At 50.3% G+C, this 23,568-nt stretch overlaps 3 protein-coding genes across 3 annotated transcripts; 1 reads left to right on the forward strand and 2 right to left on the reverse strand.

Annotated features, from left to right (window-relative positions):
* The first annotated feature begins 2,136 nt into the window (after window positions 1-2,136).
* LOC117839627 (uncharacterized) lies at window positions 2,137-3,933 on the forward strand. The gene has a single exon (XM_034720011.2). The coding sequence runs from the start codon at window positions 2,502-2,504 to the stop codon at window positions 3,474-3,476; it is 975 nt and encodes a 324-aa protein (XP_034575902.1). The 5' UTR covers window positions 2,137-2,501; the 3' UTR covers window positions 3,477-3,933.
* A 3,491-nt stretch (window positions 3,934-7,424) lies between these two features.
* On the reverse strand, window positions 7,425-11,465 carry LOC117839626 (WEB family protein At3g02930, chloroplastic). The gene is made up of 3 exons (XM_034720010.2): window positions 11,177-11,465; window positions 10,382-10,661; window positions 7,425-10,276 (listed from the first exon to the last, which is right to left on the reverse strand). The coding sequence occupies exons 1-3, from the start codon at window positions 11,194-11,196 to the stop codon at window positions 7,670-7,672; spliced, it is 2,907 nt and encodes a 968-aa protein (XP_034575901.1). The 5' UTR covers window positions 11,197-11,465; the 3' UTR covers window positions 7,425-7,669.
* Window positions 11,466-16,983: 5,518 nt separating this feature from the next.
* Window positions 16,984-20,804, reverse strand: LOC117838084 (uncharacterized). Its single transcript, XM_034717961.2, has 3 exons — window positions 20,648-20,804; window positions 19,817-20,159; window positions 16,984-19,674 (listed from the first exon to the last, which is right to left on the reverse strand). The coding sequence occupies exons 1-3, from the start codon at window positions 20,674-20,676 to the stop codon at window positions 17,260-17,262; spliced, it is 2,787 nt and encodes a 928-aa protein (XP_034573852.1). The 5' UTR covers window positions 20,677-20,804; the 3' UTR covers window positions 16,984-17,259.
* Between the last annotated feature and the right edge of the window lie 2,764 nt (window positions 20,805-23,568).

Consider the following 23,568-nt stretch of genomic DNA (forward strand, 5'->3'; position numbering starts at 1 on the left):
CGGATTCGAAACCGAGCACAATACTTCTTGGGGCTTCTCACAAATCACCTCCTTGAGAGCTCACCAAGAACACCACCACCAAGCCGTCTAGGTGATGCCAATCACCAAGAGTAACAAGCAAAGACTCTCACTTGACCTACACAAGCCAAAGAGATGGATGGATGCACACTTGCTACTCTCCAAGCATTAATGATGTCCTTAATCTTCAATTAAGAACTTCTCAAATCACTTCTAGTGCTTAACTTGCCCTTAGCCTCAAAATAATCCTATTAGCTTCACTGAGTGCCAAGAGGACTGAAATGAACCAGCCCAAGGAGTATTTATAGGCTAAGGCAACAAACTAGCCGCTGTTGTTCACGTGCACAGAAAACGCCATCACCGAGGTGACGACTCCAAAGGGTCACCGTATGAATCGGTGCAACCCGGAGGATAACTTTGCAACAGTCACTGACACATCACCGACTCATTTGGTGCACAATCACTCCTTCCACCGTATCAATTGCTGCGATGTTATTTATCATCCAAAACAACCTGAGCCATTTTTAGCCGATCGCGAGCCGAGCCAACCGCACCGACTCATTCGGTGGCACCCACCAAATCAGTCGGTGGTCACAATATCCCACTGACAGCGCCAGCTCGGCCGCTATGCACCGACTCATTCGCTGCTCAGCTACTGTGTCCATCGCACCATCTGGTGATCCTGTGCATCCCTTAGCACACGTTTGTGGTCACCGACTGATTCGGTGACACACAGTGTGGTCACTGAATCAGTCGATGACACACAACTCTTCATTTTCAATGTATGTAACTCGTCCAATTCAATTTCTTTGAGTTCCACCGCTTCTTCATCATATCCCAAGGCTTAAATTAAGCTACCTAGTGCCTAGTTTCACAAGTGTGTATCCACTCAACTCAAGGACTCATCTAGGTCAAGCTACTACTCTTCGTCCCTCTTCATAGTACAGCCAAAGGAAAATAAAAGACCTACACTAATCCAAGTATCTCTCAACACCAAACGACACTTGGAACTAGCTTATCCTTAGTCTTCACGCTAGTCCTGAACCGATACAATTTCAATCTCATGATGGGGGTCCAAGAATACCATGAAAGCCCATCATTGCACCAACTTATTTAATGCCGCTGCAAAACACACGTTAGTCATAATGATCATGTTGTCATTAATTGCCAAAATCGAGTTAGGGCCTAGATGCTCCTTCAGACCTCACACTGTGTCATGGTTTAACTAATATTATGATTTTATTTTCACTCGATTTTAGTAAACCAAATGGGCATCAAACCAAAAGGCAAAATTTGACCTCTAACACTGCCGATGAACTTTTCCAAACAAAATTACATGAAACCACAGCAACAAAGACCATGTGCGAACATTTTGGTAGTTTTCGTTTAAAATTAGCCTATTTTAGGAAACTGGTATGCCTTACTGAGCCATATAATTCAGAATTTGCCTAAAAAGTTTGACAGTTTTTGCCCATGGTATTGCTTTGAAGCCCCTCTGCCATAATGCCATTCACATGTGTGACCTTGGCAAAATAAAATACAAAATTGAAATTGTTTGTGTGTGCGCGTGTGTTTCCTTCTGTTAGGAGGTAAGCTCATCAGCTAGGGGCAAATTTAACCAGATGATAGGAGATGATTGCCCATCGGATGGAACAAGACAGGAGGCATCAGTCAAGTGGCTGGTGAGTATGCGGGCGGCTAGTCGAGTCGCCCTCCCTTTGCCGGCATGCAGACGCACAGCTCGCGCGTACACACTAGCCACCGGAGGTGATAGCGAGAAGACGCCGTGCAGTGCAGCTGCGGAATTTTAATCTATGGCCCGGTTGTGGTACCTTGCTCGTACAGTCTCCCCCGTGAGGCCCTCTAGACTATATAGTACGCCGATGAATGCGACGTGCTGCGGCAATCTGCAGAGAACTCGGCGAATCAGTCAGCAACACGTCAGCAGCAACCGGCAACCGAAGCGTAGTCGTGGTTGCCTGCTGCTCCCGGTCACCATCACCGCCTTAACTCACGACATGCTGCTGAGGTGGTGGCGGAGATCAAAATGCGTATTGCTGAGCAGGAAACGTATTTCCAGATGCGTGTAACTGGTAGTTAAAGTTAACCGATGATGGAGTGGTGGGCAGCTGAGATGAGATTCCCCATTTGCAGCGGCAGGCAACGCAGCAGCCAGCAGCCAGCAGCCGACTGCCACTCGATCCATTTCCATTCTCCATACCATCGGCGCTGGCCACGCTGCCGGCTGCCCACCCAAGTCAAGCGAGGCGGGTCTCCCCTGCTCCTCCACACCACTCCACTTGCTGAGGCGAGGCGTCCCGTCCACCGGCTCGGCTCTCCCTCCCCCGGTCCGCCCTCCCCCTTACGCCACGCCCAATCAACTCGCCGCCCGCCGCGCCGCGGCGCCCATGCCCGCCTCCTCCCCCAACTCCTCCCCCACCTCCTCCCAGAATTGACCGCCTCGATCCGCCCGCCCGCCCCGCATGGATCGCACCACCAGCAACGGCAGCAGCAGCGGCAGCGCGGCCACGGCGGCCAGCCAGAACCCGCACCTCGGGGTCAACAAGCTCGGCCGCAACATCCGCAAGGCCACGCCGCCGCCGCCGCCGCCCACGCAGCAGCCCGCCGCGGCCCGCCCGCCGCAGCCCCAGCCGCAGGTCTACAACATCAGCAAGAACCAGTTCCGCGACATCGTCCAGCAGCTCACCGCCGGCACCCCGTCCCCGTCCCCCCCGCCGCCGCAGCAGCATCAGTACCAGCACCAACCCCACCGCCCGCCGCCGCCGCAGTCGCAGCCCAAGCCGCCCTCCATGCGCCTCCAGAGGATCCGCCCGCCCCCAATCGCCACCCCCGTCGCGCGGCCCCCGCCCGTCCACCCCAACCACCACCACGCCGTGCCCCCCAACCCTAACCACAACAACCCCGTCTTCCACCGCCCGCCGCCGCCGCAGCCCCAGCCCCAGCCCGGCCCCGCCTGGGCGGACTCCCCGGTCTCCGCGTACATGCGCATCCTTGAGAACTCCCTCTTCAGCGCAACCCCGCCGGGCGCCGCCGCCGCCGCCGCCGCAGCAGCAGCAGCAGCAGCAGCTGCCGCGGCGTCTGCAGCTGCGGGACAGGGGCCTCCGCCGCCACACCCTCATCCCCCGCCTTTGCATCCCCATCCCCCGCCTCCGCCGCCCGTGCCGTCTCCCGGGATACTCCATTCCCCGAGCGGGTTTCTCAACCTGCTCTCGCCGACGCCCAGGTCGCCTTACCCGCTACTCTCGCCAGGGTTTCAGCACCCGCCGCCGCTCACACCCAACTTCCCCGCGCTGTCACCGCTGCCGGGGACGGGCATCCTTGGGCCAGGGCCCATGCCGCCGCCGTCGCCGGGGCTCTGGTTCCCGCAGTCCCCGTCAGGGCTCCTTTCTCCATCAGGGTTCTTGCCGATCCTCAGCCCAAGGTGGAGAGATATGTAGCAAGGGTGCCTTCCCGCAGCGGCTGCCCCTGTGAAGCAAGGCGGCCATGTAACATTTGACAGTAGGGACATAGCCATGGTGAGGTCAGTTGGATCGTCGGCCAGAGTTGGCTGGAGGAAGACACAGGTGGGTTGTAACTTGGGACACCAATATTTGTTGCTGTTACCTAATGCTTGTGCGATTGGTTAGTCAGTCTATCTGTCTGTAAGCTCTCGGTAAAGGATTGGTTATATATTTGTAATTGTATAAGTGGGGAAAATTTCAATTCATTCACTTTTTCGTAGTTGCAAAATCTGGACAGGTTAAACTTGGCATGTTCTAGTTTAGATTCTCGAGTGTTTAGGCTTGGAAACCTATAATTGTAAACCTGTAGTTCAGGAAAGATTAGTTCTTTCTGACAAATCTCGAACTGATGCTTGTTGTTGGTCTACCTATAAAGGCATGGAATTTCTCTGTATTCTTTTTTTTCTGCCTTTCTTTCTTGATTGAGAAGATGAGCTTCCTGAACATCATCTGGCCAGAAAATCATGATCAAACAAATGTAGTGAACTATTGGAAGGTCTTAGCCGTAACTCTTAGGGTTGACATATTGTTATTACAATTATAAGTTAGTACCCACAGGATCATACTATCCTGTGCTAATTAGGCTCATCTGTGATGCAAAGGTTGCTTTTTTGCTCATTTTGGCAGGGTGCAGTAGCATTTTCTGATCGCCAATTTGGTCATATATAGTTCAACATTGCAATAGAAATAGGAGCAGTGCTTCTCAGCAGATACCACATTGTATACCTTTGGTCTTTGGATTTGACATAGAAATTATTCCCTCCTAGTTACTGCCTGGGTTAGCATAGAACAAGAAAATATTGTCCATGCCCATGCCAGGGTATGAAAAGAAATCTATTCATATTGGTACAGGCTTTGTATACGTTACTAGCTTATTCTTCCTTACCCATAATAGGCGAAGTACCCATAAGGTTATGTAACATCATGATTGAAGACACATACTCCTTATATAGCTTATCTTGGAAGTTGTCGATGCCCAATAATTGTCTGGATTGATTTTTTCTTCAAGTGGTGTCCTTTGATGCACACTATGCTGGATCTCCCCAAAGTTCAGGTCTTTTTCCTAGTGCGAACTTGCAGGCCGATCTGAATGGTCTTCTAGGTTATGATGCATGAATCCCAAAAAAAAATAGGAGTAATTCCAAGTGGGAATTCTTATGCTGTCTATATGATTTTGTAGTTATATACTGCATGGCATATTATAGTTTGTTTGTGTCCTCTGTTTAGAATTTAATAGTTGACATATTCTACTGGACCCCCTCAGCATGCAATGCTAAAGAGGGAATAACTAAAGGGTGGTCCTTATTGTTCTTCTGTAAGCAACTGGTATTCTTTTTGCACTGCATCTCCTTGTAAGTAAGATTGTTTTTGTACAAATGTTCTATAAAATTACTATTGTAGAAACCACATTGTTTCATTTTGTAGATTGTCCATGTGTGAATATATGCAAGGATTCTATGTACCAAATCGATAAATTTAACTCTTTCTGAAATGCTTGAGGTATTCCCTCCTGCATATGTAGAGGTTTGTTGTTCAATTAGGCTTGACACTATGGCTTGCTTATTACTAATGAACCTAGAGCAATGGTCAAATCAAATCCTTCCAGAATTGTGATACTTAAATGGCTACCTATAACAAAAGCCAAGATTGAAAGTTTTGCATCTTTATATATATGCTGATGACTTCTGTTCGAGTTCTTTTAGTCTCACAGTCAAATTATTTCTATGTAATTTTCTTGCATTAGGCTCTGTTTCATGACATCTGCATTCATGATATGGCATTGAATTATTTCTATGTAGTTTTCTTGCATTAGGCTCTGTTTCATGACATCTGCATTCATGATATGGCATCGAAAGAAACCAATGCTCATGTTTGCGAATCATTCTGCTGATGTGCACATGCTTTGTGATGAGATGACAGACGTCAGTCCTAAGATCTAATGTTTGGTGTTACACCACTTCACCATTCTGCCCGCTGTTTAGTTAGCTTTGCTTGGTCCACAAAGAAAATACTACAATTTTTTTTTAAAAAAACATGCGCTTTCTGTGTCAATGCTGCTGATGTGCGCTTTCTTGTTGCTGTCTGGTTTGTATTGGGAGCCTAAGGATTCTGGATAGTATACCAAAGTGCTTTTCGGTTGGCTATAACGTGTGCTCTTCTAGTTGTCGGTAATATTTGCTACTCCCTCCGTTCCAAATTGTAGGTCGTTTTGGCTTTTCTAGGTTCATAGATATTGTTACGCATCTAGACATACACTATATCTCTATGGAGTCTGAACTTTAAAGGGATTTGCTGATTGGCAAGCATGTGCTTCAGGTCTGTTATCTTGGTTGACTTAGAAGCATTGAGAATGGTATGGATATGCTTTAAGTGTTCTCCAGACTACTATTGATTAGCAATCAACCATAAGCTGCATCATTTGCTTGATTTATTCGACTTGCAAGCTGTACCCTTGCATTTAAAAAAGAACAGAGAGAAGAAAATGTGACAGAAAGGGACCTATCTTGCTGGATCATTTCGATGAAAATCCTGGTGATGTAATTGCTTGTGTATTTAGTGGCGTGCCCGCGTGTAGAACAAGCAAAAAGTCAGCCGAAAATTTGGGGAATTAGGTGCACGTCTCCACAGTCAAGCAAGGAACCTCTTTCAGCGATGTGGCATATTCCATTTATTAGTGAAATTCAATGAATTTTCCTTTTTTTTTGTCGGCCCCACAGAGCGTTGACTTGGGAGGAGCGATGCTCTGGCCTCTGCCTCCTTGTGTGTGTGTGTGGATGGTAGACTCGACCAGATCTGGTGATCTGGTCATTGGTCAATGAAATCTGAAACCCATCAGCCTCTGGGTTACTGACAAGAGGCCGGCTGGGCGGGCGGATCTGTCTGTTGATCTGGCACTAACCCGAGTAAAGTAGCTCCAGTGGCTGTCATGGTCTCATCATCACTTGCTTACTTGTTTGTTTACCAGAGTACCTCGTCTCCTTTCTTTTTTTCCCCTTTGTTCTTCGGTAGAAGTAGAAGTCGGAGTGCACTTCCAAAAGAGACCGGAGAATATCGTGAAAAAAAGGCAACGGATTGGGGTGTGACAGCGACGTGCTTTGGTAGTTAGGTCCACACGCCCATCCGTCGCCTGCTTGTTTGCTTGGCTCTGCCTGCTGTTTGGCCAAACCTGCAAGAAACTGAGCACTGAATATGCATATACAATTATATATCAGTCGTAATCTGTGTTATCTTTATTCATGACAACATTCATCTGGATTCGATAGGAGCTAGGCGACGATGTGTGCTATACTACCATGTTGCTGTCGACACCCTTGTTGAGCTGCTGGGAATCCACAGGGAAATTGGTGTGCTCTCCCCTGCATCCACCATCCTGCTAACATCTTCAGTCCAGCCGCTGTTTTTGCAGGGGATGGAGGACGGGGACGTGGCAGTCTCTAACCCCAGTGGCCGGAATGATGGGACTGAGAGAGTGAGAGTGATTGCTGCCATCTCAACAGCTCAAGGGCTGCCTGAAGCCTGATCCCGACGCGGCAAGGATGGGCGCAGAAATCTTTGACCTGGAACGGATCGGATCACCTGACTACCTGAGCAAGCCAGACGGGCCGGAACAACAGCGACAGGAAGATGTAGCCATGCATGTACCCATGGTAGCCAGGTGCCCCACCTTTCCACGCCCGTCTTGCACTTTCTTTCAGTTTTCTCTCGTTCTCTCTGTCCAGAACATGCATCAGCTCGGCTGCCTGCTGGCCTTGCAGCCGCCCTTGGACTTTTAACACCTCGTATGGCACTGGGGGAAGAATTCTGAAATGTTTCGGATAGGACTTTGGCATTCGTACAGATGCTGTCATAGCAGCCCAGAGCATGATTCAGCAACGGTACATACTCTGATGATAATTGAGTTGACATTAACAACCAAAGAATAATTGCTCAAGAATGTGCAGCATAATAAGTGCGTACAGAAGAAACTAGAGTAATGGGTAGTCGAGATGCAAGTAGCTTTCTTCATCTCCTTCTATTATGTTCACAACCGCAAAAATTGTTCAGAAATCATTAACCTGAATCACATGCTGATTATGAAAAAAGAAAGGCCTTCGCTGATTAGGAGCCGAGTTAGGACGGCAGGCAGGCAGCTAGGAGTGACTGCTCAATTTGGTGAAGTGTGCTTTCTTCTTCAGCAGGCTCCCGAACTTCCTCAGCAGCGCCTTCTTCTTCTTGTGGACGTGCTGGTCCTGGTTGAACGACGACGTCGGGCCACTGATCAGCAGCCCATTCATCTGATCCACGAGCCCGTCGTCCCCCGGTGACTCAACGTCGTCGTCATCGTCGTCGTCGATCGACTCGGAATTCTCGTCCCTCTCTTTGGACAGGTCATCCTCGATGATCTTGCTGTTCTCCAAGGAGTTGGCGTCCACTGCTGACACGCTAATCTCCTTCGCATGCTTCACCTGCCTGACCGTCTCCACTTCCACGTGCTTGATGTCCTCCATTTGGACCACGCTCTCGCCATTGTTCTCGTCGTCTCTGACACCATGATGATGCATGGGCGAGCAGATCAGCTTCAGGAGCGCGCTCGGCTGCTTCTCCGGGCTCCTGGCGACCGCCCCATTATTCAATGGCTCCCCTCCTTTCCTGGCCGTGGCCTCGGCGAGCAGCGCGGCGAGCTCGTCGGTTCTCGCAATGGCAGCGGCTTCCCGTGCCCGCATCTCGGTGTTCTCGTGGACAATGCTCGCGAGCTCGTGCTCCTTGTCTTCCAGCGTCTCCTTGAACCTCAGGCTGCTGATCTTTGCCTCCTCCGAGGTCAGGTTGGCCTCGGTGATCTTGGACTCGAGCAGCCTCAGCTTGCCCTGCAGCTGCGCCTTCTCGTCCTTCGCCGCCTTGGCTTCACACTCAGCGGCTTTCAATGATTCGAGCACCTTGTCCATTTCCAGCTTGGCGATCTGGGCCTTGGACTTGTCAGTGTTTTCTTCCGCGGCTTTCCTCGCTGCCACCTCTGCAAGCAGCTTCGAGAGCTCGGTAACCTTCTCCGATGCGGTTCGCTCTCTCAGTCGCAGCTCGGTGACTTCATGATTCAGAGCAAGCAGCTCCTTGTCCTTGAAGGACAGCAGGTCTTTGAGGTGTGAGCTCTCTGCCTTTGCTTCTTCAGCACTTGAGCTAGTGTTCATTGCCTGAAATTCAAATTCTTGGAGCTTGTTGAGCAGCTGGGCTTTGTCTACCTTGAGCTCCTGCGCTTCCTTCTCCGCAACTCTCAGAGACTCTGTCAGCCTGTTCATCTCTGTCTGGATAGAGCTCATACCGTCATCCGATCTCTTGAGCATATCGACGAACCCGGCCTCTTTAGAGATCCATTCATCCTTTGAGCTCCTGGCCTCTGAACCCATCTTCTCAACCGCCTTCCTGAGGCAGGCAGCCTCGTAGTTGGACTCATCATGCATCAACTTGTATCTGTCCTCTGCATTCTTCATTGTCGCCTTCAGTTCTGATATCTGAATCTGTGCATTGTCGAGCTCTGCCTGTTTTGCGAGGACCCTCTCCTTGGCCTCTCTTGCCTCTGATGACACTTCGCGTAGCGCCACTGCCAAGTCTTCGACAGCCTTCTTCACCTTGTCCCTTTCATCCCTGGTGTCGTCAAGCTCCTTGAGCAGCCTGCTCTTGTCTTCAGTAAGATGACCAGCCTGAGCACTCGCTGTATTCTCAGCGACAACGACTTGCTGATGTGCCTCGAGTAGAAGCTGGTGTTCAGACCTCAGCCTATCAATGATCACCTGTAGCTCAGACGCCTCCTTTGTTGCGACGTCGAGACGACGGCTGGTCTCGAGGAACCCTTCCTTGTGCTCACTCGCTTCCTTCTCTAGTGACGCCACCTTCTCCTTGAGCTGGAGCACCTGAGACTGCTTATCCTGGAGCATGGACGTGCAGTCCTCGAAGCTGTTGGTCAATGACGTCAGCGACTCCTCGTTGCGTTTGTTCAGCCGCGAGATTTCTCCTAGCCTTGTCTCCAGCGACTCGGCCTTGGCCTTCCACTCCTGCGCCGACCGGCTGGCGTCCGCCTCGGCTCTCTTGGCGTAAGCGAGGTCAACCTTGAGCCCTTCCACGAGCTCCTCCGCCTTGGCAAGCTTCTCCTCGAACGCCCTCGCCGTCCGGAGCTCCGCTCCCAGCGCGGCAGCTTCGGATTCCAGCTTCTCTATGGTCTCCGCGGCTTCTTTCGCTCTGGCCTCGAGCTCGGTGTCGAGGTGGGATTTCAGCCGGGCCACTTCGGCTGTCAGGGCCTCCGCCCTCTTGGCGCTGTCGTTGGCGATCCTCTGCAGCTCGTCCGCCTGACCCAGAGCCGAGTTCCTCGCCAGGGCCGTCGCCGCCAGCTCGTCCCTTACGCCGTCGAGCTCCCTGGTGGCGGCGATGAGGGAGGCGACGTCCTCGGCGTGGCGTTTCTTGATGTTGTCGTACTTGCGCCGCCACTCGTCCTCCACCCTGCGGGTGGCGTCGATGGCCGACTGCTCGCGCTCCGTGGACTCGAACCTCTCCAGCTCCAGCGCCTCCTCGGCCCTCCGCCGCGCCGCCAGCGACTCCTCCAGCTTTCCGGAGGCGTCGGCGGCGAGCCGCCGGGCGAGCGCCATGTCCTCGAGGACCTGTGCCCTCTCATTGTCCACGTAGGCTAGGCGCTCCCTCGCGCTCTTCAGCTCCTCCTGCACGAGGCTCAGCTGCGCCTGGAGCTCCGACGCCTTGGCATTCCTCTGCTGCTTCTGATCAACCAGGACACGTGGCAAATTAATTAGTACGAGAAATTAATTAGTAAAACACGCACGCATCGTCGATCAGGTGGCCGTTTCGCGTCGCATTTGTCTTACGTCGGTAGCGGCGGCGCGGGACGATGCCGCCGCCGGCGATGCCTTGAAGGACCGGCGTTCTGCTGCTGCTGCGGCGGCCGATGGCTTTGCCGGCAGGTCGATGGACGCCGAGGACCTGTCGAGGGGGATGCCGGCGGCATGGTGCAGAGGGGACGGCGCGCGGTCCGCCGCCGGCTTGCTTGGCGCTCCCGCGGGCTTTGCTAGCCTGCTGACTCGAGGCGCCAACGTCGCCCTGCGGCTAGACGGTTGTTTGTGGTTGGAATTGGAACCTTCAGAGATGCTGCACGTTCAGTAATCCATTAGTGCAATGTTTACACATCATGAATTTGGTTTTTGCATTTTTCAGATCATTTGGTTTTACTGGAATGCACTGCAGGTTGAGATCTGCATAAAGCATTTGTTCATGAGAGGTGTCTACAGAAAGAGGCCATCAGAAAAGAGTCGTTTCCTGGTAGTGAAATAGCATTTGCGTAACATGTACAACAGGGGCAAAGCTAGAACAAAACCGTAGGAGAAGGGGGTTAAATTGCACCAAAAGACCAATTAGGAGTGTTAAATTTTATTTCATTTCCCATTAATTAACACGGTAAAATTGTTGTACAATTGTGGTGTACGTCTGGCGGTGATTGTAAAGCAAAAGCTTCTTGATTAGTAAAACGAAATTGGATGAAACATTGGCTTGGTAGAAATAAAATGTTAGGCGGTGCATAGAGATTGATCAGTATAAGAAAGAATAAGACAAGCAGTAAGTAGTTAGCAGTAGGAAGGAAAGACATGGGGTTGGTGCCTGCTTACTTGGGTTTGGAGGCCAGCATTGTCGGCTGCACCTGAGAGCAGAGGCAGTTTCTGAACTTGGTTCAAATTCAGGATCCAGCGCTTGGATGCAGATGGTGGGAGAGAGGAGGGATGATGGTGATGAGGAGGAGCCAGGAGGAAGAAGAAACCAGGGTGCCTATGGTGGTTGGAGGAGATGAGGGGTGGTCGTGCAGCGCATGCTCCAAGCACACCAAGAAAACATGTGTGACAGGACAGGCAACGTGCGGGGCTGTTCAGAATCAGTTGAGGAAATTCATGGCAGCGCACTACAAGACGAGTACAATACAATGAGCTATTAATCTTCTGTGGCCTGCTGACGGGTGGGGGTCCTCAAGCGCTCAAGCAGGCCCTCCTCTTCTTGCTTCTCGGCGGGCCCAAAGGAATAGCTCCCAGTTGAGGCCCATTAGTAGGGATTGGGCCCGGTTTTGTCCAGAAGGAAAATACTTCTTAGGCCCATAGGTCGTGCGTCGTTCACTGAGTCTACATTTTCCCCTCTCACATATAACTATAAAAAGTAAAATAGAATAGAATCGAGTTATGTTTATTCTCTGTTTTTTTCTTCAGTGAGACAAAATCGAGTTATGTTTATTCTCTGTTTTTTCTTCAGTGAACTGGGGACCTTCTTGTGGCAGAGAGTCGGTGAGCTGGTAACTTCCATGTTTTGGTGAAATGGAAACGAATGATGGAAGACCACCCACACACTAGCCACCTCGCAAAAAAAGGGAAAGAAAAAAGTAAGTCATAGCAGTCATCTGGACCGACTTTTTTGGTTTTTTGACTTTTTTTTCTAAGATTCTCACAAATAGACCCCTAGCGGAAATATTTCAAAATCTGGACTCTTAGCTTGACGCCACCAGGCGCCAAGCGTACACGTCTCGGCGCCAGAGGTTCTAGCACCTAGGTCGTTGCGCAGCTGGTGACGTGGACACTGACATAGCGGGGCTTGGCGCCATCCTCGCTAGCGCCAAGCTAGGTTACACAGTGCCAAAGCAAATTTTGTTTCTCTCTTTTCCTTTCTCTCATTAGCCATTTCCCTGCCGGCCGGCCGTCGCTCATCCCCGTCCGGCCACCGCTCCTACACGCCCACCGTTGCCCGCCGCTCGTCCCCGCCCGCCCGCCGCTCGTCCCCGCCCGCCCGCCGCTCGTCCACGCGCCCGTTGCGCCGGCCCGCAGCTCCTCCGCGCGCCCACCCGCCGCTCCTCCGCGTGCCCGCCCGCCGCTCCTCCACCCGACCGCCGCGCCGGCCCACCGCCCCACCGCGCTCACCCGCTGCCCCTGGCCGCTTCCTCCTCCTGCAAGGTAATAGATATAGTTAGATAGGATAGTTAGATACAATTTAGATAGATAGATATAATTTAGATAGAATAGTTAGAATTTAGATAGATAGGTATAATAGTTAGATAGAATAGTTAGATAGATAGTTAGATAGAATAGTTAGATAGAATTTTCTTCATATGTAATTTTCTTTACAAAGTTATGTAGTTAGTATGGTAGTTAGTTAAATAGTTATATACTTGTTACATAGGTAGTTAGTAGTACTTAGTAGTTATTAGTGAATTGATAGTACTTGTATTGTATTTAGTATGCTCCATTTATGTTGGACTAAAGGAATTTTGCGTTGTTATATCTATGGACTAGATGGACAACCTAGTGAGCATTTATCATGGAGGCACCGTGGAAAGAGATCATTATGGATATGTTCAGCTTTTTGAGATTCAAAGCGTGGCTGTGTTATTCGATGAGAAGCCTTCATTTAGTGAGTTGGTTAGAAGGGCTCGGGAGGAGCTACATTGCCATGGAGATGACGGCATCGTAGTTGATATATTTGTATGTTTGAACATGTTGTATTGAGGTTAAAAATTCATCTTACTTTCGTGTATGGATTGCATAAAAAACAAGGGAAATTATGCCAAAATTTCGGTGGCATGTGTTGATTCAGTGATGAGCATCTGTCGGTACTTCTTTTTGTCATCGCCCATACTTAAAGTGCATTACATGACAACACAATGAAAAGTCCAACAGTAGATAACATTGTTCATGAATAAATCATAGAACTAGCAAGTAATGGAGACTACTGTGTGCAACGAGGCCAGTTTCCCTTCCTCAGGGCATCGGGATTCTCCTTAATCGCTGCTTTCGCTCGGCGTGCACGCTCAAGCTTCTTCTCCTTCTCCTCCCTGTTCCCAGCAACACGCCTCCTTTCCTCCTCTTCCTTGTGCTCCTTTTCTGCAGCCTCCTCTCTGCATCTCTTCTTCATTGTCTCCTTCTTCTCTGTCTTCCCCCGCAACATTTCTTGCATCTCCTCCTTGTCTTCAGGCTTGATCTCAGTGTCGATCCACTGCTCAAAATCACAGAGCGGTAGAGGGGTCTGCAACAAATGCAATTGTTAGAAAATAAAAAAATCATGCAAAATGTCATACGACACAAAATAATTATTAGAAAACATCAAAATCTCACCATCTTGTTAATGCGGCGCTGACGAAGTGTAGGCTCAAACGCAAAATTGGAACACATCCAATACCTCTGCCTATACGTATCCTCTGCATCGGACTTGGCTACCTTGCAAGGATCGCTGCAAAAGCACGTGGGCACTAGAACACCACTAAGCAGAGGCAATGGGTCAAAGGCATTTCCGGTCATCCGGCCATAACTACAATTTAGTCATTTTCGTTGTAAGAACCGAAAGCAATTAACATTAAACCTACACCTAGGTTTTCCCATTCGATCCACAACAATGAACCCATAACATAACAACGTGCGCTGAGGTTACCCTGGTTCCTAGCTTTTCCACGCCTTGACATCCTACGGTTGCATGAAACCCTAAGTTCAAAAATCCGACTAATATATACTGAATCGACATTAAAAAAAAGTATGAGGAAGTGAGGATACCTTGCTCTCGAAGATCCACGGATCAAATCAAAGTTTCCAAGGTCCAATAGGCCAATTCGTGATGTAGGATGAAGTGGGGAGAGAAAAAACCCGAGAGGGAGGAGAAAGAAGAGGAGGAAGGCTCGGGTAGGAAGGAGGCGGGTGGTTGAAATACGAAGCTTGGCGCCATCCACCTTGGCGCCAAGCCCCCGCCTTGTCAGCATCCACGTCACCAGCTGCGCAACGACCTAGGCGCCAGAATCTTTGGCGCCGAGACGTGTACACTTGGCGCCACTAAGGGTCTAGATTTTGAAATATTTCCGCTAGAGGTCTATTTGTGATAATCTTTCAAAACAAAGGGCCAAAACAAAAAAAAATCGGTCATCTGGAGAGAAAAATGCATCGCAGATGTAGCAGTAACACAGCAAGACTCGTGCAGTAATTCCCATCTGCGAGACATTCCTATTCCTGTCCCTCCTGCACGGCAGAGGACAATTCGGATGCCAACAAGATAAGAATAATCATGACATCATGGGCTCATGGCATCCTTCGCACGTAACGGCTCTACGTACTTTGGAGCTGATGGAACCCTCCTTTAATCTATCCCGTAGGTCCCCCAGCTAGGTTAGTTGGGCATACACTTTAGTAGTGCGCGGTACATAAAGGTCTCCCATGGCTCTTCGCCTTTCAGCTGTAGGTATTGTTTTTCCTCTAGCTAGGTGCATGCACTTGATGTGTCCATTACGGTCAAGGGCCAAACACACAATTTTCAACGTAGACACGTAGAACATGTCCATTGCGGTCACAAATAACCAGCCTATTATCCCTTGTTTACTTCCCAAGTTGGGAGGTGCCAAATTGGCATTTTGCCATAAATGCGACACTGTAGCGTTTCGTTTGTATTTGTGAATTATTGTCCAAATATTGACTAATTAGGCTCAAAAGATTCGTCTCGCAAAGTACAACAAAATTGTGCAATTAGTTTTTGATTTCGTCGACATTTAGTACTCCATGCATGTACCGCAAGTTTGATGTGATGGGGAATCTTCTTTTTGCATAGTATCAAAGTTGGGAGTTTGGAGGGAAGTAAATAAGGGATAAGTCAGCTGGCTCTGCATAGCTCACCCTGACCCTGTTTGTTGCATTGCTTGAGTGTATTCCTGAACTGTGTGTCACCCATCCTATGGATTCAGACCAACAAAAGGGAAAAGACAAAGCCAATCAGCCGAGCAAAGCAAGTGGTCAAAAGGGCCGAAAAAAGCACGACGGATGCTCTCCAAAGGGGGCAAAAGAAAAGAAAAAAGGGTTGCAAATGTATGGTCACTTGGTCAGGGAGAGTGATGAGTGCATGTTACCAAACGAACCTAACCTAGCCTTTACCCTGCCTTACCTAATGTGAATTTGCGAGTGAAGGTTCAGTTTCAGAGATGGCCGTGCTGCCTTTTTCATTTGCATGTTGAGCAGGGATGATAGGAATGGTATGGAGATGGAGTCGCATCGGCTTCGGCTGCTCCTGCATTGCTGTCGGCGTTGCGGTTGATCAGTCGCCTCGTCTGGGCTGCTATCCTAGTCCTAGCAGCGTGCATGGCCCGCACGATTCTATCTTTGTTTTTTACTTTTGCTAGCTACTCTCCAAAACCCAAACCAAGAGGATGGAGCTTGATGCCAATGTGGCACCTGCGACTGACGTCGACTAGACTACGTTGCTACTTATTATATATACTAATACACTGTACGACGGTACATTATAATATGCAGTAGTATCATATCATACAGTAAAGATCTAGGATTGGTTGGAGCTCTACCTGTACTTGGCCTCAGGAACTTACCTCTCCCATGTAAAGGTAGAAGGAACCTCTGCAGCTGAAGGAGCATACCAGTCTGCCTGCTCTTTTCTGTAAGTGGTGAACAGCTGAATTTACGTACGAAACTTCTTGTAATTCCATCCGGCCGGCATCAGAGCACGATGAATGCTGGACCCCAACTCATGCCAGGGTCAGTTCGTAGTAGTAGGTGCTTACAATTACACACCTCCACACCCTGTCTTTTGTACCAGGAACGCTGCAGTACGACGAGGTACTGTGAAGAATGATACACCACAAGTTTCGTCAGAACGGTTGGCGTTGCCATACATGCTCCCGTCCAATTCAGACCGCAGCAGGTCCCCATCCTGCAGCGTACGTCTCGTGCCGTCGCCTCCCCGGACCCCGGTGCCGCAGCCGCCAGCGACGTCTCCGGAGGCAACAGCTCCCCGATCGGAAGGTTGCGACGTTGCTGTCCGGCAAGTCACAGGCAAAGCCGCAGCGACGCCAAGCCAAACGCCGACGACTCCACAACGCCTTGGCGCTCGGACTCCAACCATCCAGGCATCGGAGCACGCACGAGAATCCACACGTCATTTGCGGTTGGAACAGCGCATTGGTTGGAGAACCGACGAGCTAACCGAGCGTCAGGACACGTACAAGGGCATAATGCATCCGACAAAAATATAAAGCCTGGAGAGGATTAAACAAACCTGTGCTATTGTGCTGCCTGCCAGAAATGATTTGATACTTTGCTGTCGGTGTGGTAAGAGAAGATAACCCAACCCAACCTCTGGTGGACAGTGCATGCCTAAATGATTCCAATCCGGTCACACCTGCTGCGCCTTTTATGCACCTGATCTGATCCTGATTTGATCGATGCCGTCTCCTTAAGCAACCAGCCCGGGATTAGGAGCCTGCAACCGCACAAAGATGATCAATCATAAGCCAACTCGTTTCATTTCACTTCATTGCAGGTGCTCAACATTATGATGGTATCAGATGCATGCCAGCAAGCATTCACTGGTAAAAAGGACTTGTTAACACTGACATCATATCCAGGTTAGGTCACTGGCACATTACATCGCATCACATTACAATCAAGGAGCTGCACGGTTTCAGAAACGAATAGCCAGCCATTCTGATTAGGAGGAACTCCATTTACACACAAGTGAACTGCCACAAACGTGGAGGCAGGTAGCAGCCAAGCACCATATAGGTCCGAGTTAAACGAATAAGGCGAGAAAAAAAATCACGACACCCACAAACTTCTCCAATCACCAAAAATACAGGCATTGGCAGTAAACGCATAGGAAGCACAACACCGCGTCAAACAAACCAAAAAAAACAGAGAAAAATCAAGATGACACTAATAGTACACGCGCTGTTCGGCTACTTGCTGTTTTTCTTTTTCAGTAAGCTTCCAAACTTCTTCAGCAGAGGCTTGTTCTTTTTCTGCTGCTGCTGCGGTTTCGTCGGGGACATTGCCACTTTACTGGCCGTATCTTCTGGTACGGTCGTGCCGTTTGTGTTCTCAGTGCTGCTGTCCTCTTTCTTAGAATCCAATTCATCGTTCGACGATTCAGTCTCTTGCTTTCTGTTTTCAGCCTGTGCTTCCTTCTCGAAGACAACCTTTTCGCTCTCTTGTACACTGCCAATTTTCAGTTCCTCTTGTTCGACCTTGCTGTCATCTTTCTCTTCGTGGTTCATGTCTCCATTGGACCTCATATCATCTGCGTCGACTTCCAGATGCGGTTTTTTATCATCACTTTCTTCCGCATCTTCATTTTCTGCAACAGAACGGGTAAATTCTTCACGCGCAGAATTGTGCACCTCATCCACGATCACTAGCTTCTCTTCCTCTTCAGGATGCTTCTTAGTCATCGCTTCAGCGAGAAGAGCAGACAGCTCCTCTATTTTCTTCATGGCATCAGCTTCTCGCATCCTGAACTCATCATTCTCCTGGGTTAGGTTCTGCAACGCATTCTCTTTGTCAAGTAACCTCTCCTTCAGCTGCGAACTCTCCGCCTTTGCCTCCTGCACAGCCTTATCGGCTTCAGCAACTGCCGATTCTGTATACGTCAGTTTCTCTTGAAGCCTCTCCATCTCAGTCTTTGCTTCCTGCGTAGCCATGCTGGCCTCAGCAACCGCTGATTCCGTGTGTGCAAGTTTTTCTTGAAGCTGCTCCTTCTCAGTCTTTGCCTCCTGCACAGCCTTGTTGGCTTCAGCAACTGCTGCTTCCATATTCCGCAGTTTCTCTTGAAGCCTCTCTTTCTCTTCAGTGACTGCTTCAATCTCGTGCTCTGCACCTTGCAATGATGCAGCTACCTGCTCCACTTCTACTTTAAGAGCAGCAATTTCTTGTTCAGACTGCTTGCTTGCTGTGATAAGGTCAAGCTCCTTAGATTCACATTCTTCTCTGTACTTGCTCACCTCAGCCTCCAGCTTCTCGACAGTTTCCCTTAGGCGAGTTATGTCATGGTTTGCCTCATCAAGCATTGCCTCATAGCTCTCCTCCATACTCTTTAGGGACATCTTCAGATCACCTATCTGAGCAAGAGCATGCTCGTAATCATCTTCTTTCTTCTGAAACCTATCATGTGCTTCCTGCGCTTCACAACATGCCTTGTCCAATGCAGCAGTAAGATCCTCCACTGCTCTTTTCTCTTTCTCCTCTCTATCTCTAGCATCATCCAGCTCACTAATTAGCTTAGTTTTCTCCTCAGTCAGATCTTCTATCTTCGTGTTAGCAGTCTTCTCATTGTTCAAAGCCTCTGAAGCAGCTAGTTCTGCAGTCTCAAGCTTGTTCCGCAGAACATCTATTGTCGTCTGCAGCCCAAACACCTCTTGCTGCGATGCATCCAAATGCTCATTGGAATCATTAACTTCTGCTAAAAGCCTTGCCACCTCAATTTCCAAGGCGGTTGTCTTTCCTTTAAGAACTTCAATTTCTGATTCTCTATCTTGCAACATAGAATGGATCTTGTCCAGCTGTTCAGTTGTAGAGGCAAGGGAGTCACTTTTGAACTTCTCGGACAGAGTCACTTCCTCCAATTTCATCTCAAGTGATGCTGACTTCTCCTTCCATTCTTCTAACTGCTGACGGATGTCTGACTCGACCTTCTGTGCATCAGCTATCTGTGATTTAAGCTCCTGAATCGTTTTCTCTGCCTCTGCCAATCTCTCCTCCAGGACTTTTGCCTCCTCAAGTTTAACTTTCAGTGATGAAACCTCGGACTCCAGATTCTTAACAAGAACCTCAGTTTCACGGTTTTTACTCTCTTCGCTTGCAGCAGTTGAATCAAGCAACCCTTTCAAGCGAACAACTTCAATTGAGAGGATCTCCACCTTCTCCGCATTGACCTCAGCAATCTTCATGGCATCATCTGCATGGCCAAGTGCAGCCTTCTTGGCCTCGTTAGCCATCGAAAGGTCACGCCTGAGCCTCTCCAGCTCTTCTGTTGTGTTGACCAAAGTCTCCAGGTCAGCGGCGTGCTGGCCACGCACGCACTCAATCTCCCTCTGCCACTCCTCCTCCCGCCTCTGCGCCTCGTCGATGCCAGCCTGCTCGAGCTCATCCGCTCGGAATTTCTCAATCTCCGTGGCCTCCTCGGCCCACCTCTTGGCCATGAGGGCATCCTGGAGCTTCTCGTGGGTCTCATCAGCGACTCGCTTGGCCTCATTGAGCTCCCCGACAAGACGGTCCCTCTCGCCGACGATGAAGGCCAGTTGATCCTTGGCCTTCTTCAGGTCCTCCTGGGCGGACTCAAGCCGTGCCTGTAGTTCAGCCTCCCTCCGCGGCTGCTTCTGCAAACCCAGGGACAAATTTACAGTGATCAACCACCGTAGCGTGCATCAAGAACGACAAAATATTGACAATGCAGCACCATTTCGGTGATTCAGTGACATACAGAAAAAAAAACAGTGCAGTGAAGCGCAGTGCACTTACATCAGGGGGCGTGCCGATCTTGGGCACCCGGCGCTCGACGACGGGCTTGGAGTCCGCGGATCTCGGCGAGCGGTCGAACGAGAGGCGCGGCCGGGCGTTCTGCGCGGCCGCCGAGGGCGGCGAGTTGGGCTCGGACTTGAAGGGCCCGCCGCCGTTGGAGCGGGAGCGCGGCGTGGACGGCGTGCCGACGCTGCTCCTCCTGGTGCCGCCCGGGGTGGAGGGGCGGTGGTTGGAGGACGGAGTGGACGGGCGGTGGTTGGAGGACGGCGTGGACGGGCGGTGGTTGGAGGACGGCGTGCTCGGCCTGCCCCTGCTGCTGATGGGGGACTCGTTCGGCCCAGATCTGTCAATGGCGACATCCATTAAAAATCGAAGGAACGCTCTCTGTTTTTTTGTCTTCTCTCTCTCGCCTGTGTTGGCGAATCGAGAACGACGAGCGGAGTGAAATCACGCAGTCGAAAGCAGGGAGACCTCTCAACTTTTTTTTGTTGTTGGGATCAAACGAAAGCCAAAAGAGTGCACTTGAAAGATGGAGTGGCCGTTTTACGATCGAAATTTGAGCACTTTCGTGGACGAAACGGCATCTGAAGATGCCACATTCGCGCGAGCGAGTAGCATAAAAATCGACGAGAAGGCAAATATGGCGCAGCAAATCTGAGAAGGGCGCGAGAAAAAATCCAGACGCTTGCAACTAAACGAAGGGGCGGTTCTAACTTGTAACTGGATAGATCTGCCACTCAGAAAAGGAGATAAAACCGACGCCCGAAACCAAAAGAAAAAAATGAGGCGAGAAAATGCGTGAGGGCGAGAGCAGGGGAAGTGGTAACGCACCTTGATCTGGATGGCAGCATTGTGGACATCTGGTACGCGGCCGGGGCGATGGGGAGTGCCCGGCCGAGTGGAGAAGAAGAGGAGCCGGGGGAGGGAGGGAGGGAGGGAGGGAGGGAGGAGGGAGTGGGGGAGAGAGTCACAGACGGGGGAATGGTGGGGAAGGGAGAGGGGGAGCAAGCACAGCAAAAAGGCTGCAAAGGCCGAAAAGGCAAAGGCGGCCGAAAGGGGCCAGGCGAGGCGAGCAAGCCTCGTCGTCTCCCGTCGCCGCGACTGTGAGCTTGCGATCACGGAACCCCTCCTCCTCCGGTTCCCGTTCCCGTTGCCATGTCACCGTCGTCAACCGCAGCAACTACTCCCCTACCCAAGCTACCCTATCGGCTCTGAGTAAGAGGAGGGTACACTGCTGCTCACTGCTCCCATCGTCGTCGTCCGTCCTCGTGCGCGTTAACTATACTGCCTCCCAAAAATGTATGATGGAGCGCGTCCTGTTGGGCTCGGGAGGTGGGATTGAATTGGTGCGCCCAACTTACGCCACCCCACAGCCCGCACCTACTGAGATCAGTGATTGCATTTGCGGTGTGACAAATCATGCACGCCACCGTGGCCACGGGCCAGCACATGCCTCGCTCGCCTCCAGCGTATCGCCTCTTCATTCTACTGTTCGGGATACAGTGCCCAATTATAATATCCTATAAACCTCTCCTCTCTATGGATGGAAATTACGGTACAATATAATTAACGCCAGCACGATGCGAAAGTACCACTTGGATAAAAATAAAAAAGAAAAATTGTGCCAACTAACATATCCATGACAATATTGCAAGTTTGTAATTGTTTTATCACCAAATTAAAATAATTTCGGTGCGCGTGGAGCGAAGAGAGATCTCGCTCGGGGTACTCATCCCTCCCCCTCCGCTCCCGTTGCTGCCGACGGAACGGAACCGATGGCTCCTGGAGCCCGCGCGTGCCCTGCTCCTCCAACCTAGAGTGGTAGAGTACTAGTGCACCACTGCTATCACAGTGCCAGCGACGCTACGCGTCGTGCATTTGCAACGCAACCGCAGGTACGGGCGCGAGTTTAGTATCGGCAGCGACGCCACGCATGGTTTCCAAGCGAAGATTACTGGCCGCTGGTACGGGCAGGAGACAGATTGGTGGGAATTAAGAGCTGGGACGTGCGTGCTGTACTACCTGGCTGCCTTGCACATATCAGTTGCCTCGCTCTGGATATTGCTTGCACGCGTGCTCCCGTCCTCGATCGCTGCCGCAGCCTGAAACGTTTCTCCAGGCTCCAATCCAATGCAGGTCCGGTGGGGTGGGGGTACGGACGGTATCGCAAGAGACGGCGACGGCGATCGCGATCCTGTCCTACCACTGCTACGGCGTGGCGCGAGAAGACGACGACCCCGGCGGGGCGCTCCAGTGCCCGCCGCGGCGTTTCTGCATGGGTGCGCTTTGCTTTGCGTTGCGTGGGTTGGACGGCTGCGTGCGCCCGGCTCCATCGAGCGTGGGCCCCACGCGCGACCTCTCTCGCCTCTCCTTCTTTTGCTAAAAGGCAGCAGACGAAAATGGTGCCCCAACCAACAAATCTCTCCCTTTCGTCGGTCTCTCTCCCTCACTCTCTCTTTGCACGAGAGACCACCAAAACCATCTTTAAATAACCTGACGTGTGGCCCCCGATCCAGCAGAAGGCCCGCGGCGTCAGTATTGGTGTGCCCGTGCTGGATGGGGGCAGGCAGCCGACACACCGGATGGAACGTGTTAAAGTAAAAACTGGAGGCAGTAGACTAGCCGAATGAATCGGTAGTTTTCCATTGATCTGATAGGAATATATGTGGGGTGTTTGGGAGTAGGGGCTAAATTTTAGCCCCCGTCACATCGAATGTTTGGACACTAATTAGGAGTATTAAACCTAGACTAATTACATAACCCCTAGGCTAAATCGCGAGACGAATCTATTAAGCCTAATTAGATCATGATTTGATAATGTGGTGCTACAGTAACCATTCACTAATGATGGATTAATTAGGCTTAATAGATTCGTCTCGCGATTTAGCCTAGGGGTTCTGCAATTAGTTTTGTAATTAGCTTATGTTTCGTCCTCCTAATTAGTATCCGAACATCCGATGAAACAGGGCTAAAGTTTAGCCCACTCCTCCCAAACACCCCCATACAGGAGGAAGCGTCGCTTCCGAATCGGCGTCGTGGGCGTGTGAACAGTGACCGCTCGCGAGGACTTCGGCCGCTCGCGAGGAGCGTCAGGGGTGCGTCGTTGACATCGTGTCATCCAGGATGAGATCACCCTTGAACTTTTATTTGTAACACTTAGGAAACTCCCCTTGATTCTTGTAAATCTCTAAGCCTCATACCAATTCCTCGAACACATTTTTCAAATGTGGAAGCAGGTAGAGATTTGGTGAAAAGATCGGCGAGATTATCACAAGATTTGATCTGCAAGATGTTTATTTCCCCACTTTCCTGAAGCTCATGAGGATAAAACAACTTGGGAGCAATATGTTTTGTAAGGTTGCTCTTGATGTAGCCGGTTTGCATCTGAGTAACACCAGTGGCATTATCTTCATAGATAATGGTAGGTGATTCCATAGAACCAATACCACAAGATTGCTCTATGTGGTTAATCATTCTGCGAAGCCACATACATTCGCGTGATGCCTCAAATAGTGCAATGATTTCAGAATGATTTGTGGAGATTGCCACTAAAGTTTGTTTGGATGGTTTCCAAGAAATGGTTGTACATCCATGTAGGAATACAGACTAGCATCATGGGGATCAGACAAATAACCATCATCAGTATAGCCAACCAAAGTAGGGTCTTGGTTTTTCTGATAGAATAAACCTAGGTCCTTAGTACCGTTAAGGTACCTTAGGATTTGTTTACCCCCAGTCCAATGGCACTTTGT

This window comes from Setaria viridis, chromosome 9 (assembly GCF_005286985.2).
Source record: "Setaria viridis chromosome 9, Setaria_viridis_v4.0, whole genome shotgun sequence".
NCBI classification, from domain to species: domain Eukaryota; kingdom Viridiplantae; phylum Streptophyta; class Magnoliopsida; order Poales; family Poaceae; genus Setaria; species Setaria viridis.